The sequence below is a fragment of the Phyllopteryx taeniolatus genome, chromosome 19, assembly GCF_024500385.1.
Source record: "Phyllopteryx taeniolatus isolate TA_2022b chromosome 19, UOR_Ptae_1.2, whole genome shotgun sequence".
NCBI lineage: Eukaryota > Metazoa > Chordata > Actinopteri > Syngnathiformes > Syngnathidae > Phyllopteryx > Phyllopteryx taeniolatus.
This window is the reverse complement of record NC_084520.1, coordinates 10,619,641-10,637,176: the sequence shown is the minus strand read 5'-3', so window position 1 is coordinate 10,637,176 and position 17,536 is coordinate 10,619,641. Positions and strand designations below refer to the sequence as shown.

The window sequence follows — 17,536 nt, the reverse complement described above, 5'->3', positions numbered from 1 at the left end:
TGTATTTATTATTGCTTAGCGGCTCATTTAATTATGTTTTCATTTTTTTTAAATCAGAATTTTACTCTCTATGGCACATGCTTTGCTCAGCTTGGAGAAACATTGTACACTTGTACAGTACAGTGGAGCCTTGAAATATGAGTTTAATAACTCAAAATAGTCACATCTCATATCATCTTTTTTTCAAATGAATGGTAACGCCGTAAATCCATTCACGCAGCCCCAAAAACAACTACAATTGTTATTGTAGTGTCTATTTTACGCACTCCATAATTTTGCACTTTATAAAAACATACAGTATTTACATTATTCAACAGTTTTTGTCACAGTACGTCAATTGAATGGCCATTTTGCTGCTCTTTCTGGTGTGCCCGCCTCAGTCACTTGGGGGCAGTATAAGACAGAAAGATGGCTATACTGTTCAGTGGGGCGTCTCACCTCCTCGCAGCTCTTCACTACGGCACTAATATTAGTCGTTCTTCAAAGATAAAGAATTTATGACTGTGAATACTGTTATTTTGTGCTTCTTTGTAAGTTGCTTGACCATTTCTATTCTATCCGTTACTTGAACGGTTATAGCACCGCAACATAGATGCTAATTAGCGTTAGTATTAATCTAGTGGACTGAAAGGCGAAGAAATTCTCTCTGTTTCATGTCCAGTTTGACATTAAAGTTCAACTGGGAGTGGCAATAAACAGCTTGAAGCCTCTTTTTGAAGAATTGTTCACTATTTGCCAAAATGCTGCTTATTGGGAAGTGAGTTGAGTTGAGATTACTCCCACCATACGGCGCTCGTATCACAAGTCTGCGCTTGCAAGTCAAAGCAAAAAAAAACGGCTGAACTACGGCTCATATTTTGAAAACCTTATAAGTCGTATGACTCGTATCGCAAGGTACCACCGTATATCATATTACAGTATACTTTTTTATAGGATTTTGTTCTTGTCGTCGTTGTTTTAAGAAAGAAAGAAATACATCTATGTAGAATTAAGTGAGTCAAGACTTCTGATCCACAGTGTAGTAAATCAGTTATAAATAAGTAACACAAAATAATAAAATGTGTAAAATAAAGAATTTTACTTTAATTTAAGTTTGAATAGTCTGTGCAAAGAACAGCAACAGAGAAGTAGCCATGTACATTTAGTCAGTTAGTAATTAAAAAAAACAAACACTTTCAATACCACTTACAGTATGTGTATGAAAACACAGTGCAAGATATATTTGTGTAACACAATATTGCTGTTTTAAAGTAATGCTCAAAACTTTTCTCTCATCTGTTTATTTTTATAATGTTTCTTTTTCATTATATTCTATACATTTTAAATCTCTTGCACTGTCCTTTGCTTTGTAACCAGTGAATTTCCCCGCAGCAGGATCAATATATCTCATCTTTTTTTTTTTTTTTTTATCTTAGTCATCTTCCTTTTTCAAGCCTCCACACCACCCTGGTCTCAGTGACTTCATCACGCTCCTCTTCCGGATGGTCCCGCGCGAGAGCGAGGGGGATTTTGAAATGCCGTCATTTCCAGCTTCTCCTCCCTCCGCTCTGCTTGCTTCGCGAGGCGCCTCCTCCGTTTTGCCTCCCCCGTCCCGTGTCGGAGGGGTCACGTCGGGGAGCGCCGCAGGAGGAGAAGCGGGAGGAGCATGAGGTTTGGGTGCTTTGGTCTTCTTCTTGGAGGGTCGTTTGCCGGCTTGGGGACTGTTGTGGAGCTCCAGGTGCTTTCGTATGGCTGTGCTCAGCACCTCCGGCTCCACGGACATGCCGTGGACGTCCCACGTCATCCCGTCCTCGTCCCACTGCACCTGCTTCATGCTGCTCCTCCTCCTCTCCCCCAGCTCCTTTTTCTCCTCCCCGGCCTTCAGACTTGACCTTCTGCGCTCCAGAACATCTTTTGGCTTCCCCTCCTCCTCTTCGTCCTCTCCCGTTGGGAACATGCTGGAGGACGTCGACACCAGGTTGGAGTTAGAACCAACCGAGGCCTTCAGTTCCAGCTTGGATCCGGGCGGCGAGCCCAGGGGGGAGTGGGAGGTGTTCCTGCGGAGGTCCAACCAGGAGCCCGCGGGGGAGAGCGTCTGCACGGCCGCGTCAACCACTTCCCGACGAGCCTTCGCCTTGAAGAAGGGCTCCCTTTGAAGGCCTCCTCTGGACCATCTACACCCCTCACCCAGAAGCGAGTCGCTTAGGGAGGAGACCAGCGGCGGCCTTCTCGGCTGCGGTTGCCACGGCAACTGGAGGTGGCACACCGACGCTCCTTCATCCGGTTCTTGGTCCTCATCCGCTGAACTTGTCACTCGCGCTCGGGGATCGGACATCGGCGCCGTCTCCTCTTCAGTTAGGCCTCCGGGGGACAGCGACGCACCTTCCTCTGAGCACACGGAGGACGCCATCGGGGAGGGATACTGGAAATAAAGCAAGCGGTTACCCGGGTAGGCGTCATTCTCTGTGCTAGTCACCCGGAAAAAGGGCTTCAGCGGTGGGGTGGTGGACGTCAGAGGGGACCCTTCGGAGTCTCCTTGCTCAGGGAACAGCACGGTGGGGGACGGCAGAGGGGACACCGGGGACGAGGTGCAGAGATCCACAGATGGCATAGTGGGCGTCAGCAGCGGGGAGATGAATGGCGAGGAGGCGTGGGTGGTCGGGGAGGCAGGCGCGGCGCAGCAGGGCGCGTCCCGCGCCAGGCTGCAGGGCCGCGACGTCCCTCCACCCCACACCACCGTGTCGGGCGTGCTGCTGCGGCTGTGCGCGCCGCTCCCGCCGCTGCACCGGCTCCAGCGCCTCATGTTGGCCACCCAGCGCTCGCTGAGGGCGGGCGAGTTGTGGGGGTCAGGTGACTGCAGGCTGCCCACGCGCCGCCACCCGTGCAGCTGCTGCAGAGGGCCCTGTTCGACGTTGACGCTGGAGCTGCGGCGTAGATCCACGGCGGTCCACACCGGGTCGCGCTTGAAGACGTCCATGGAGCTCTTGGAGATGGAGAAGATGGGCGTGTGGGGTTCGCCGTCGTCCTCGGGTCCCTCCATCACTGTCAAGCTGGAGTAGGACACGGACGGACTGACGGAACAGCACACTGACGGGTAGATCTCGGAAGCCGGTCGTACAGGCCTCATCGCCATGGCAATAACCTGAAAAGAAAGACACCTCACTGGTTCAGTTCAGTTCAGTTCAGTTAAGCATTCAACTGTTTTTCACAATTTAAATTTTCATTTTTTTTTTTTTGGGGGGGGGGGGGGGGGGGGGGGGCTATGCTAAAACTGCATCGTCTGATGCACTTTGGAGTCCGGCATGAGTCGGCCCTCAACTACCTGAAAAGAACTTCAATAAGCGCTTAACACAATTGCAATATGCAGTGAGCTAGCTAGCGTTGTTGGCAACACTCTTCTCTGTGGTGTGTTCAATTTCTTTATTTTCACTTAACAGACACTTTAAAATGATGTAAAACAGTCAAGACAATTGAAGGAAAAGTTCACCTTGCAGACAAGACAGTCGACAGATTAAAAAGAAAGACACACAGGCTAATGCACCGATTACGCTTTAGCTGTATATGGCTTTGTGCAAATGTATCGCTTTTATTTCTCTGGGAACAAATGAGCTTCTAGTTGTATTTTTCCCTAAATGAGGAGACTCAAAATCTCTGGCGTGAAGGAAGGACCTCAAAGCAATCGTAAAGAGATAGACCAGGATGGCTTTGGACACCTAAGTACCACCAAGCAACACCTAGACCAGTTTGTGTTCAGGTACCACATTCATTAAGTTCCTGATTCTTTTTGGGTTTGATTAGGTGAACAGCATCACTGATGGTGTAGTGGGATACTCGCCTGACTTCAGAGGAGGCAGCTTGTGTTCAGGTCCCACTCAGGTGGTGTGAATGGTTATCTGTCTCTATATGTGCCCTGTGATTGACTGGAAACCAATCTGGGGTGTCGTCTGCGTTTCGCTTGGCTTCGGTTTCTCTCAACACTGAACAGGTTGAGATCTATAGAAAATGTATGGATGGATATAGGTGAAACATTATATGTTTCTGCACAGAAATATAGTCGCAAATGATGTGAGTGGTTTCTTGTCAGTCCAAGGTGTACTGTGCCTCTTGTCCAATGTCAGCTGGGATAGGCTCCTGCTCGCCAGCGACCCAAATGAGGAAAAGCACTATGAAAAATGATTTTTTTTAATTGTAGTCTTAATTAAACCTAAATGGGATTATACAGTTCAGATTATGCGGTCAATTAGACCAGATTGAAGATGAGGGAGCACCCTTACACATCCAGGTAATTTTAATAATCCTGGGATTGTAAATGATTCTCCTTTTTTTCATAGAACCCATCACACTACAGCATCTTATGCTACAATACATATACAATACACCAGACTCCTATTGGATTTAAAAGGGAATTCCCCACTTCCTACCTTAAAGATAGCCCTCGGTGTTCTCTTCTTCACCGCTAAATAGTGTCCCGTCTTCCTCCCAACATCTTTTCAGTCGTTCAAACACATCACTTACTTCTTTTGGGTGATCACACTCCAATGAGTGAGTATGTTTGTGTGCGTTTTCTGTGAAACAACCTGTAGCGTCAATATGGCGCTGATGAATCATGGGAGTGGAGAGAGTGCGTGAGCGAGCGGGTGCCGTGGGTGTGCCGCTTCTTGGCCCCCGAGGATTAACACGCCACCTGTCATCCCATTAGCCGATGGTCAATCTCTGCACACTGTGTGTGTGTGTGAGTGGCTAAAGAGTTAAGATCAGGTCAGCTGGCAGGATTTGCATGCACACTTATTCTTGTACTCATTGTTCACAGGATGTACAGTATAATATTAATGAATCTTGAGGGGGGGAAATCCTCTACATTCAGCCGTCCATCCATTTTCTATACATCTTATCCTGTTCAGAGTTGCGAGGAGCTGGAGCCTATCCCAATTTACTTTGAATGAAGCCAGACTAATATGTATTTTTTATTAAATGCATTTTCATTTTTTTAAGTTTTTTTTAATAATTTTTCAAAATGTTTTTTATTTGGTTAAGGTTCATTTTTTTATTTTAATTGTATTTCTTTCCATTGTTATTTAAAATGTACTTATGTTTTTTTCTTGTTTATTTTTATTTTGTTACTTTTTGTGTATATTTTCAATTCATGTTTTTATTTTTTTACTTCAGTATTTTTTATTTTTGTAGTAAGTTAAGAAGTTTATTTTAATAATTTTCTAGATTTTTAGTTATTCTTTCCAATAGTGTAAGGTGTAGGGTTAGGATTTGTTTTTTTTAATTTAATGTTGTTTCTTGAGTTCATTTTTATTTAGTTAATTTTGGTATAAAATCTTATTTCATGTTTTTTTTTGTTTTTAATTTACATTAGGAGTTTATTAATTTTAATGATTTTGTGTATTTTACATTTTAATTTCTTATGTAAAGTTTTTTTAATAGTTTAAATGTTTTTCTTGTTCAGTTAATTTTTGTGTAGTTTTTGTATTTGATGTATTTTTCATATTTCTTTTCATTTTTATTGAGGCAATTTTTGTTTTTTTTATATACTTTAGGCACGCTTTATTTAAATGATGCTATGTTCTTTTTTTATGTATTTGTTCTGTTGATGTATTTGATTACATTTATTAAGTGTATTTATTATTGCCATTTTAACAACATTTTATGGAGAATAATATTTGATTTGTGAGGTTATACAGTAGTTTGCAGTGCTCCTAAATGCAGCGTTTCTAATGTTTTTGGAAGACCAGCGCGCGCTTCAGTTCATGTGCTAATCTGTAATATGTGGGATTAAGTCAATCCATTCCTTTCCATTACGCTCTATCCCTAATAAAATGGCTGGCCAATAGAGGGCGTGACAATGTGAGAAGAAACCAGCTGTGTCCATCTCACGCGCACGCACATACACGTTGTAACAGACAACATACATTAACTGAAGACAAGTTAACAAGAAGAAGTTACAATTTCAGGTGAACAAACATGTCATGCGAGCTCCTGCACTGCTTAACTTTGTGTCTGCGTGTCATGCGCTTTAGGTCCGATGGTTCCGGTCGGCCTCGCTGCAGGACGTCTGGTGCTGCTTCTTTTTCTTCTTGTCCTACTGGGCCTGGTGATGTTCTGTCTGTGGAGGAGCAAGAGGAGACGTGATCGCAGACGATACCAGCAGCCGGTCGCCGCTGCGCCTCACATCCCAGCATGCACCGCTCCGGTCGTCCCGGTTTTGCAAGGCTCTTACGCCAGGTCAATACCTTTAAGCGGACTTTTAACCCAGCTGTGCACATTTGTACATGACAATGTGTCCTTTGGTTCACAAGCGCCGCTTGCCTTTGGACATCCACAATGTCGTGTTGTGTATTTTTTCTGCGATGAAGGCCCGGCGAGATCCCGTTCACGTTGCCGCCTCGCTTCACGACGTCTCAGAGCGACACGGAGGAGAGCGAGGAGAAGGCGGAGGTGATGAAGACGGAGGCTCGCAGGGACATTCTGGCCCATCGGGGATCTCTCTTCGTTCAGAGTAGGTCACCACTGCTGCTACTTGGATGACAACACGTCACTTTTTAGGTGTATTCGCGTTCAGTGTTTATGTTAAGGTTGGTCGACAGTGGGGAAAGGGAATGGCTCAGGCTTCACAATTCATATACAGTGCAGTATGTTTAATTTACACACTGAGAAAGAAAAGCTATGTCATGCGCTGTCATTTGTGCCTGCATAAAAATGTCCACATTTCAGCCTACAAGAACTTTTTTCTATGTAATCCCTCTCCCGTGAGACTATTGTGCCGCTTCACATGTGTAAACAAAGTTTGTTTGAAACGAATTGTTATGTCGCTGAATTTGCCTTCATTTATTTGTTATTTTATAAAGAATGAAGTATTAGTGTAGTTAAGTGATATTGTTGGACAATATCAGAAGTTGCAAATTCTTAATTTATATTTTTGTCTATTTGACGTTAAAGCTCTGATTAAAAACATAATAAATCCAAAATTACCAGTTAGTCAGTACTTGAGTAATTGTTTTTCACTGAGTACCAACTTTTAATTATTTGGAAGACTACTTTTTACTCTAACTTGAGTCTTGATAAAAAGTAACAGTACTCTTACTTAAGTACATTTTTTGGGGGGCATTCTTCCCACCTCTAGTTGGGGGTTACGGCAACTCAAGGGTTACAGTTAAATTGAGAATTGTGGATTGGGCCAGGGGTGTCAAACTCATTTTTGTCACGGGCCACATCGTAGTTATGACTTCCCCCGGAGGGCCGCTACAACTGTCAACCCATATGAATGAAAGATTACCTCATATACTGTAATTACATACAGTATGCACGACACATTGATGCATAACAGAAGCCTATAAAAAAAACATGCTTTTCGACGATTACATTTCTTTTCAAAGTGGGATTGGTAACAAAAAAATGCTTGCAAATATCTCAATGGTATTACACCAGAACACAATGAGCAATTTTGATTTGCTTTCGCGGCCCACATAAAATGATGTGGCTGGCCGTATCTGGCCCCCGGACCACCAGTTTGACACCTGTGGATTAGGTGCTATGGAGTTAGGTTTGGGATTTAGGTTAGGGGGTTAGTGTTTAGGGTTGGCATTCTGGGGGCTTGGATTAGAGCCCGCCCGTCTCTGCTTCTCGGTGGAGTACCGTCACGGCAGCGAGCAGCTGGCCGTCTCCTTGCGCCGCCTGGGCAACCTCCCGCCTCGTTTCCACGACAACGTCACCCTGGTGCAGCTCCGTCTGCTGCCAGACGACCGACGCCCCCGCCAGGCCAGGGCCAGGTGGCACCGGGCCCGACCCGGAGTTCAACGACCGCTTCCTGTTCCAGGTGAGAACGCACACACACGCAAACACTCGTAGACTTGATGACCCCAGTTTTTATGCTCCCACACACACATATAGGTGTCAGGAGTGCATGTGTCACAGACCACGCTCAGTGTGGGCGTGCTGAGCGTGTCACATGACTGCAAACGCCACGCGGTGGGCCGGGTGCTCTTTCCCCTGCAAGGAGAGCTGGGACAGGCTGGCAGGGTGCTGTGGAGGGACCTGGACACTGAAAACCACCATCACGTATGTGCACAGGTGGCACACACAATCCGTTCCAGCCACAAATAAAAATGATGGCGTGTGCGCTTTGGCCACCAGAAGCAGTACAATATACTGCACACATGAAGAAGACAGTCACAACTGCTCAGTAAGCTGCAGTAATATTATTATTTTTTTGCAGAGGATAAAGAATCTATGCCCGTAAGTATTATTTTGTTTGTCAGGTGTTGCTCCACCGTTTGTGTTCACGTATCCGTTGCTTAAAGTTTTGTAACTAACTAACGCAACATCGTTCCTAGTTTTGTTAGCCCGTCCGTTTAATTTTACAGTAAACTTCAATTGGGAGTGGCAATAAACAGCTTGAAGCAAGCACTTGGCTTTGTTTTTTTTCACTATCTGCCAAACTACTGCTTGTTAAGAAGTTCGCTAGCACCATCTAGCACTAGTAACTCCAATTTTTGCTTGCAACTCAAGACCAAAAAAGAAAAAGGTTGGCTGACAGCTCGTAAATCGAGGTACCGCTATATTTGGTGCGTTGACCATTTTCTAGTTGTCCTATAGCATTGCATGTCATCCCACTAGGCCCCGCCTCTTAAAGGGACAGACACTACAATATATATTATTTTCTATACTTATATTTTATGCTTCCAATTATTTTCTTTGTGTTCAAATACATTTTAAATGTGTTTAAAAAGTGTGTTTTAATAAATTTAAATGGGTTTTAGGCATGTTGGAGTGGTAAAAGTATATAAAAAATATATCTATTTATTTTTAATATGGTCTCCCTGTATCGCAGTTTCTAATCTATTGTGGGCGCGTCTGGAATGTTTTCCCCACGGTAAAGGGGCCGTTCATGTACGCCAGGAGCTTGCAGTTGCAGGATTGGATGGACATCGTCAACACACCACACTAGGAGGTCAAAATGTGGCACGGACTCTGCACGGCCGCTTAGAGCCTACTCAACCTTGTGTGCAGGTTGTATCTGCAATATTTGACATACAGTATATGGAAATACAAGCTACTGAGACAAACTGACTCAGGGGTTGATTCGTTCCAATTTGACAATGATGCAATCATTTCAGGTGAGATGTTTCACACAAAAAGAGAAAATAACTTAAAACGTGTTGAACATTAAATTTTCGAAGTGTCGTTGAGTTTATAAAGCATTTTCTTGTGAAGTACAAGTCAAAAAATAAATAAATAAAAAATGTAATACCGTTCCTGTCCAGCGAGTAGCGCAGCCTTTGTACTTTTCTGAGCAACTGCGATTTTAAGCTTAGAGTGAGAACTAACCCGGAAGTCAATTTGCAACGCACTCAACGATATATAGCTCAATATGCAGTTATACTGTTATAGTTATACTATTATAATATTAATTAATAGTATAACTATTAATAGCTTTACTATTCCGCGAGGAAACTTAAGTTGTTGACTACTTCTATTCTTGATTCAGTGTTTCCGTATGTTGAAATACCGATTATGTTCACGGTGTGACGCTAGTAGTCTTTTGTGCTGTCCAATTTGTAGCGTAGAGTGAGAATGAACCCGGAAGTTCTCGGTGTCCACGTTCACAAATTGCAAACGTGTGCCTACGGAACGACTTTTAAAGCTTCATATAATACAGATTTTCAGCATGAAAATAAATGAGAACACATTGCTAGAAGGACATAAAGTCGTGCTGGTGCCGTACAATGCGGAGCACGTCCCAAGGTAATCGCCGTCATCTCAATAATAATGCTAATGATTTTATATACAGAGCAGATCTCAGGATACTCAAAGATGTACTAATGATATTATTAATTGGTGTTCTTGTATAAGTATATATATATAGGGTGGGCCAAAAGTATGTATTCGAATTGTTACTGTAATTATTATTCAAAACTTTTGTTTGTACAGGTATCGTGAATAAGGGCAAATAATGGAACTCGATAAATAGAAACTTTGTTATTCTTGACACCAGAGGGTAACAAATGTGTATTAACAATGACCATACATTAAAGGGGACCTAAACAAATGTACAAAGTGATTTGTAAAGTAGTGGTGAACAGGTAATGAAGAAAGGAAGGCAGAAAAATAGTTTTAAAACTTGATGATGATGCATGAATGAGAACAGTAAGACGGAAGTATCGACGTAAGGAAAGAAGGTGGAAAACTGTATAAAGTGAAGGATGCATAAAAAGCAGTTCTGAGGAAAGGAAGATAGGAGGGAAGGAAAGAAAAACATTCTGAGGTGGAAGGCAGAAAAGCAGGTTTAAGGATGGAAAGGTGCATGGATAAAAAGCAGAACTAAGGGAAATAAGACAGGACGCAGGAAAAAAAAAAAGGAAGGTCAGGAAGGAAAGATTCTAGCAAATATGCAGGTCTGGGAGTGGGGGGGGGGGGGGGTCACACAGAACTCAAGGTAGAAAAGTTGGAAGGATTCATTAGTCAAAAGCAGGCCTGAGGGAAGGAAGTAGATAAGGAAAAATGCCAAGAAAAAAATGGAAAAAGTAAAGATGACAAAAAAAAGAAGGTATACGTACTTTGCCCTTCCCTGAAATTTATATCAATCGGTCCGTTATCGATCAGATTTTATCTATGTTATCAGGTACCACGAGTGGATGAAGTCTGTGGAGCTGCAGCAGCTGACGGCCTCGGAGCCTCTGACGCTGGAGCAGGAATATGACATGCAACGCAGCTGGAGAGAAGACACCGACAGTAAGTTACATGGCCTTCCCGAGAAGACTTTCGCGAGGAGAGACCGGTGCACTGCATTAAACAAATCCACCCTAAAATGAGCATATTTCACCATGACCAAAAAATAAAAAATAAATCTTACTCCGAACATGAAGAAACCTGGGAACCATTTTAAAAATGTGGAAACGTATGTCTTTGCAATGGGTTATGTTCGTTATCTTGTTTTCCCAGAGTGCACCTTCATCATCCTGGACAAGCGGCTTTGGGCGGACTCTGGCACAGAGGAGGCGCAGTGCATGATCGGAGACGTCAACATCTTCCTGACAGACCCCACAGATCCTTCCCTGGCTGAGTTGGAGATCATGATAGCAGGTCAACAAACCAGCTAGATTCTCCACTAGCTTCTTGCTTGACTTAAAAATGATTTCTTTACAGAGGCCAGTTACAGAGGACAAGGTATCGGGAAGGAGGTGACGCAAATGATGATGCACTATGGTGAGCTTCTTGCATGTTATTACTTGTACATTCACATTTAAAACAAGGACTACTATGATTAAGTATTAGGGCCATGCTGTGGGTGGGTCATACTCTCACAAGAATTAGGTTGTATTTTGTTGCAGAGAAGTCATAATCATACAACAATCATGTATTTTGTGGTATTTTTTTTTTTTTTTTGTGGGGGAATAAAAAAAATTATTTAATGAGGAAATATTTTTACACAGATTAAAAAAAAAAAAATGGTTTTCTGATAATTGCTTTGTCTACCACCAGGGGTCGCCAAACTCGGCATCAGCAGGTTTCAAGCGAAAATTGGCCTGGACAACGAAATCAGCATCGCCATGTTCAAGAAACTACACTTCCAACAGGTAAAGACGATATCAATAATTATATTTCCATCCATTAATTTTCTTTACCGCTTATCCTCACTGGGGTCGCGGGCTGCTGGAGCCTATCCCAGCTATACTTGGGCGAGAGGCAGGGTACACCCTGAACTGGTCGCCAGCCAATCGCAGGGCACATATAAACAAACAACCATTGACACTCACATTCACACCTACGGGCAATTTAGCGTCTTCTCAATCAACCTACCACGCATGTTTTTGGGATGTGGGAGGAAACCGGAGTGCCCGGAGAAAACCCACACAGGTACAGGAAGAACATGCAAACACCACACAGGCGGGGCCGGGATTTGAACCCCGGTCCCCAGAACTGTGAGGCAGATGTGCTAACCAGTCATTCACCGTGCCGGCTTAATTATATTTATGACAGAAAAATATACTACAAAAATTTATAATTTTATGAATAGTATATTTGAGAGATTTTGTGTATTTGTCTGAGGTAAAAAAAATAATATTTAAAGAATAAATTCTTCTAGAACAAGACATTTTTGACAACCAAAACAAAAAAGTCATCTGAAAAGTTTTTTTTTTTTTTTTAAATAAATATAGTGGTACTGTTTAGACTAGTCCTATTTTTTTCATAAGAAAAAAAGTCATGACTTTAAAGTTGTAATTTTTACTGAAATAGCATGTTTTCCTAAAATGTAAGATGTTTTTTGTTTTTCAGAAAATAAGTCATACTATGAGATAAATTTTTTTTTAGAAAATTTTCATTCTTACGAGGGGAAAAAAATTCATTGGAAATGTCAATGTTTCTAATAGTCTTATTTTTGTGGTCAGCCCAAAGTATTGTCGAATACAAAAACATTGCTTTGGAGCCATATTAGTGCCAAAAACTATGTTGAAGTGAATGCAAGAGCTAGTTTGGCCATAACTCTTGTTAAATAGAAAGTGGTACTTTGGCGCCATCCTGTGGCATTTATTGGCAATTGTAAACCTTTTTTGGGACGGTCAATTCCTTGCAGATTTGAGCTATTCATGGGAGATGGGAAACGCTGGTGTTGAACATAAATATTAGTGACGATTTCGCAGGTGTCTGTGTGTCGGGTGTTCAAAGAGGTCACCTTGGAGACGGCGGTGGACGTGTCGCTTCGTCGGAGGCTGTTGCAGCACGCGGGCCACGTGACAGAGCAGGACTACCAGGCGGCCCGCGGCGAAAGACGGGAAGCCGCGTCACGGGCTGCCACGGACCCTCCCATGTGATCTCGTTTGACAGAAGCGTGGAGTCAGCGCATTTATTTCATGGCGAGAGGAACGCCGCAAAGTGGCGTGAGAAGACAAAGACATTTTTTTTAAAAAGAGGCGGTTGTACAAAGAGCGGCGACAATTCCATAGGAATTTTCACACGTGTGCCCCTCCCCCCTTTTGTCTTTCTGCATGAATGAGAAGCAGCGACAGCCATCTTAATGAGAAGATTATCTTTAAAATCCCAGTTTTAGCTTTTGGACGTCTGCATTGATTCCAGGAAGTCCTTGACGGCAGAGGAAAGGTCACTTAGCAGCCGGCGGACCTCGCCCTCTCGCTCGCGGGCCCAGGCCAGGCCCCGGTCCAGGATAGCGTCTAGCGGCACGCACACGTCCTCCCGCCGTAGCTCCGTCATCCGGCAGGCGACGACGGCAACGGCCACGCCGAGCAGCAGTAGCAGGAAGAGTTTGAAGACCACGCCGAGCAGTGAGCGGCGAGGCTTAGATGCCGCCCTCGCCACCTTGGTCTTCTTCTCTGATGACGCGACACAAAGAAAGACAGTCACGACAGAGACTGTTTTCAAAAACACTTGACAAGGCTTACCTCTTCTTTAAATTAGCCTAAAATGGCAAAAAGGTGCATTTGTTGCTATTAAAAGCCCTTACTTTGAGCCCCAAAAATTTGTTTATTATGAGAAGTCGAATTTCTCAACAAAACGTTTTTTGAGCATGTCAGAGTTTGACAGTTTTGTTCCAGAAGCAAAAATATTACAATACAGTAGTGATACTCTTTAATTTCAATAACCTCCCACCCCTAAATGTTTAATGAATCTTTTGAGTGTACGAGTACTGAAATAAATTGACTTGTCTAACATTCTAATTTGAGATGTAGCTATATATTTCAGGCTGAAGTAGTTTTACATAGCAAAAGACATTAATGCCCTTTTTTGATTGCATGTGGGAAGTAGCGCTGTCTGTTATAATAACAATATAAAAATGTATTTAATAAGTCCAAATTGAAATCTTCAAATAATGCAATACTTCATGATAAATGTGAAATTAACAAGAATAACTATTTTGCAGCAGTTTTTTGGGAAGGTGACAATTTTTGTCACGAGGGAGAAATGACTGAGGATATTTAAATGAGCCAGTGGAAGTTGCAGAATATGAAAAATAGAACTGGGGGAAGTGAGCTTGTTGGAGTGCAGTTGCACTACCTGAGACCTGTCCATTCTTCTTCTTGCTCTTCCTCTCCTCGGTCCTCTTCTTCGGCTGTTCCTGAGCAGCGGCGGTGGCGGCGGCCATCTGGGCGTTGTATTCCTTCCGCCGCTTCTCCTTCTCCTCGGCCTTCTCCCGCTTACGTGCCTCCTTCTCTCGGGCCTCGCGTTCCCGCTTCTTGGCCTCTCGCTTCTTTTCCAGCTCTAACAGGATGAGAACAAGTATTTTTCTTCCTCAGAAAAAAATCGTATTACAAGAATGAAGTGAATGTGAAAACTGATTCTTTTTTTGTTTTGTTTATCCCAGTAAAAAAATGACAAGAATAAAGTCTTGATTATTTATTTTTTTTACAGGTTTTTTTTAAGAAAAATTCCTAATACTTAAAGTCAGGTTTTTTTTTTGTTTTTTTTTTTAAACCAATATTACAAGATTAAAGTCGCTTCTTTTGGGAGAAAAAAAGTTAAACTCTTATGAAAATGCTCCTTTTTTTCTAGGAAAGCACTCTCCCCCGAGAAAAACTGGACTGTTCGACAACAGAAGCCATAAAGTTGTCTTTCATTATCTTATATATATATATAATTTTCTTCCAGGATTTTTTTAAAAAGATTTAACATTAAATTCATATTTTAAAAAAAAATAAATCTTATGAAATAGTTTTGTCTTTCTCCCCCAAAAAAGTTGTAATATTTAAAGTTCTGAACAAACTTTCTGTTTCCTGACCTTTTTCCCTCAAAAGTCGCTTTTCTCGTGCACGGTCGGCCTCATCCTGAAGCATCAGCATATGCTTGAGAACCTCACAAGGGAAACAATAAAAAAAAATCTCTGGCTTACTCATCTTTTGTCATGTTTTGTTTCTGTGCGTCTTTCTTACCATGGTGGCACACAGTTTGCACTGCTTCTCGTCCAGACAATCTCCCGCCGCCTTGGCCAGGCCTGCATCCAGGGGATTGTCCTTGAGGTCTAACCACTTCAGACTCTGACAGCAAAATACAAAACCCATGCTATTAGCTTAGTGATAGCTAGTGCCAGGAACAAAAATGGCACCACACTTGTTTTGTGCGCGCTTCTACCAACCCGCAGCTGAGAGAAGCTGACGGGCAGGCTGATCAGCTTGTTGTTGTACAAGTCCAAGTGCTGCAGACCAGCTAGGTTCCCTAGGTCGTCCGGCAAACAGGTCAGCTGGTTTTTGCTCAGGTCCAGCTTCACCAAGTGGGTCAGGTTGCAGAACTCGGGCTACCATGTGGAAGAAGAGGAAAAACAACTTGGGTTTTGGTTTCATAGTTGGGTTTCAAGCCTGAGATTGGGTTTCCAACAAGGGTTAAGCCAGAAAGGAAGGTTTTAAAGTGGGGTTTCAGGAGTGGGTTAGGGTTTGAAATGTCTGTTTAAAACCAGGGTTAGTGTTTCAAAGTAAGGTTTTAATGGAGGGTTAGGGTTTCAAGCCAAGGTCATGATTTTAAAGTAAGGTTTTAAGGCAGGGTGAAGGTTTCAAAGTGAGGTTTCAAGACTGGGTAGGGTTCCAAATTAAGGTTTTAAACCAGATTTTGGGTTTTAATGAAGGGTTTAAACCTGGGTTAGTGTTTCAAATGTTTTAATGCAGGGTTAAGGTTTTGAAACAGAATTAAGGTGTATGATTCCGGTTTTAAACTAGGGTTAAAGTTTTAAGAAAGGTTGGGGTTTCAAACCAGGGTTAGGGCTTCAAAGTAAAATTTTAGGGTAAGATTAGATTTTCAAGTAAGGAGTAGGGTTGAAATTTGGGGTTTTAAACAAGAGTGAGGGTTTTAAATTAGGGTCTCGAGCCTAAATTACAATTACAAATTAGGGTTAGGAGTCTTCCTGTGCCAGTAATTCTTTGATACTTTTATATCTTAATAGCTGTTGTGTATGTGAGGCTGATATGAGGAAAAGCTCCTATTAAATCTGCCATGCTTGGTTAAATATAGCCTCTCGCTCTCTCTCTCTCCATCGTCCACTCAGCCGAATGAAACATTAAGGTAAAACATCTTAACAGGTAGGTTTTAACAACAACAAAAAAATCATGATGTATTTTTTTAACCTTCCACCAGATAAAGGGGGGGGGGGGAACCTTCAAAATGTTCAAAATTCTGCCATGTTGCAGCTCTCGAAGTAAAATACGAAAAAGTCATTTGCAGGTTTAAAAAATAATAATAATGGACTTACCGGCAGGGAGGTGATGTTGTTGCAGGACAAGTCCAAAATAGTCGCTTTGGTGAATAAAGCCTGTAGGGATGAATTTATTATCATTTAGCAAGTAACGAAAGTGTTTCACTGAAATGAACTGACTCATATTCCACTTTAAAAGTCAGTGATTGCACGTCATGTGAAGATGTGTGCAGTATTTTCCAAGCTCTCCCCACACGCCAACTCACCAGCTCCTTGACGGGCACCTCGGAGAGGTTACACAGACTCAAATCCATCTCGTTATCGCTTATTTTATCTTTCAAACTCCACACTTTGGTGTTTTTACTCATTTTGTCTACCTGTGGGAAGAAAAAAAGGACTCACGTGACGGCAATTTTGTGGTGATTCTTTTTTTTTCCCCTTCTTCCTTTTTTTTTACATTTTCGGTTTATTGACACACTCACCTGTGCTTTGCGTCGTGTAAAAACTGTCGAAAGCGTCGCAAGCTACAAAAAAACAGCTATTTGTTGTAAATGTAACAAAAGTGACGTAAAAAGAGGTTTTGAGGCGCCGTAAGGAGAATGTTTGGGGGCTACTCGGACTCTGAATGAAAATCCACGTCACGGATTTAAGGCAGTGGAGGCGTGGCGGAGAGCAGCGCCCTCAACAGTACCGGAGACACATTACACCCCAAAACGACCCCATAAAAAATGTCGCAGGAGTGAAAAAATACTGCATCATGTCCTCTTGCATGACGATTTATTTCCTACGAATTTTAAAATTATATACCTTACTGTTTAAAAAACTTTTAATAAATGGGTGTACTTGGGGAAAAACGTCAATTTTGCCATTCACCTTCTTGTTAGAGAACAAAAAGTAGTTTACTAAAACATGTGAAAGTTGGACACCTCAAACCCTTTGGAGTAGGTAGTAAGTTATAAACTTCTATTTTTCTTTTTGTTCAAAGAAGACAACATTACATTAATAGGAAAGACAGTATAAACATTGTCAATGTCTTACCTGGATGGATAAATAAATGTTTGTAAATGTAAAAATGGTTTACAAGAAATGGTGCGTTTCTTTCCAAAAATAAGGTGATCAAAACACCAAAATACCTTTTTTTTTATGATTTCATAAAGTCAGTGTGTCTGTCAAATCTGTCTCAAACTTCTGAGATTCAGGATTCAAATCTGGACTTTGGCCTTCCAGTGCGGCGTTAGGGTGTTCTGCCACATTCCAAAAACATGCTACACGTTCGGTTCATCGAACACTCTAATCACAGTTCTTAGGTGTGAATGTGAGTATCAAAGGGTCCTTGTCTCTATGTGCCCTGCAATTATCTGGTGACCAGTCAAGGGTGTTCGCCACCTTTCATCAGCTGAGATAGGCCCCAGCTCACCT

General features: G+C 42.4%; 4 protein-coding genes across 5 annotated transcripts; 2 read left to right on the top strand and 2 right to left on the bottom strand.

The window, feature by feature from the left end:
* Positions 1 to 1,138: 1,138 nt before the first annotated feature.
* On the bottom strand, positions 1,139 to 7,863 carry LOC133469325 (G protein-regulated inducer of neurite outgrowth 1). 2 transcript variants are annotated; one of them, XM_061756226.1, is made up of 4 exons: positions 7,621 to 7,863; positions 6,219 to 6,501; positions 5,932 to 6,091; positions 1,139 to 3,121 (listed from the first exon to the last, which is right to left on the bottom strand). In XM_061756226.1, the coding sequence occupies exon 4, from the start codon at positions 3,110 to 3,112 to the stop codon at positions 1,412 to 1,414; it is 1,701 nt and encodes a 566-aa protein (XP_061612210.1). In that variant the 5' UTR covers positions 3,113 to 3,121; positions 5,932 to 6,091; positions 6,219 to 6,501; positions 7,621 to 7,863; the 3' UTR covers positions 1,139 to 1,411. The 2 variants fall into 2 exon arrangements, with proteins under 2 accessions (XP_061612210.1, XP_061612209.1); XM_061756225.1 differs by lacking the exons at positions 5,932 to 6,091; positions 6,219 to 6,501; positions 7,621 to 7,863 and adding an exon at positions 4,401 to 4,958.
* On the top strand, positions 5,842 to 9,328 carry syt15 (synaptotagmin XV). The gene is given in 6 exon segments (XM_061756931.1): positions 5,842 to 5,939; positions 6,006 to 6,210; positions 6,342 to 6,505; positions 7,589 to 7,755; positions 7,757 to 7,801; positions 7,876 to 9,328. Coding segments are annotated over 5 exon segments (789 nt in total). The 5' UTR covers positions 5,842 to 5,939; positions 6,006 to 6,010; the 3' UTR covers positions 8,089 to 9,328.
* Positions 9,329 to 9,501: 173 nt separating this feature from the next.
* nat9 (N-acetyltransferase 9 (GCN5-related, putative)) lies at positions 9,502 to 12,808 on the top strand. The gene is made up of 6 exons (XM_061756232.1): positions 9,502 to 9,729; positions 10,607 to 10,716; positions 10,927 to 11,067; positions 11,131 to 11,190; positions 11,467 to 11,561; positions 12,627 to 12,808. The coding sequence occupies exons 1-6, from the start codon at positions 9,653 to 9,655 to the stop codon at positions 12,795 to 12,797; spliced, it is 654 nt and encodes a 217-aa protein (XP_061612216.1). The 5' UTR covers positions 9,502 to 9,652; the 3' UTR covers positions 12,798 to 12,808.
* A 7-nt stretch (positions 12,809 to 12,815) lies between these two features.
* On the bottom strand, positions 12,816 to 17,426 carry lrrc59 (leucine rich repeat containing 59). Its single transcript, XM_061756231.1, has 8 exons — positions 16,600 to 17,426; positions 16,384 to 16,494; positions 16,175 to 16,234; positions 15,071 to 15,229; positions 14,868 to 14,972; positions 14,717 to 14,789; positions 13,996 to 14,199; positions 12,816 to 13,313 (listed from the first exon to the last, which is right to left on the bottom strand). Exons 2-8 carry the CDS (start codon positions 16,483 to 16,485, stop codon positions 13,030 to 13,032), a joined length of 987 nt encoding a protein of 328 aa, XP_061612215.1. The 5' UTR covers positions 16,486 to 16,494; positions 16,600 to 17,426; the 3' UTR covers positions 12,816 to 13,029.
* Between the last annotated feature and the right edge of the window lie 110 nt (positions 17,427 to 17,536).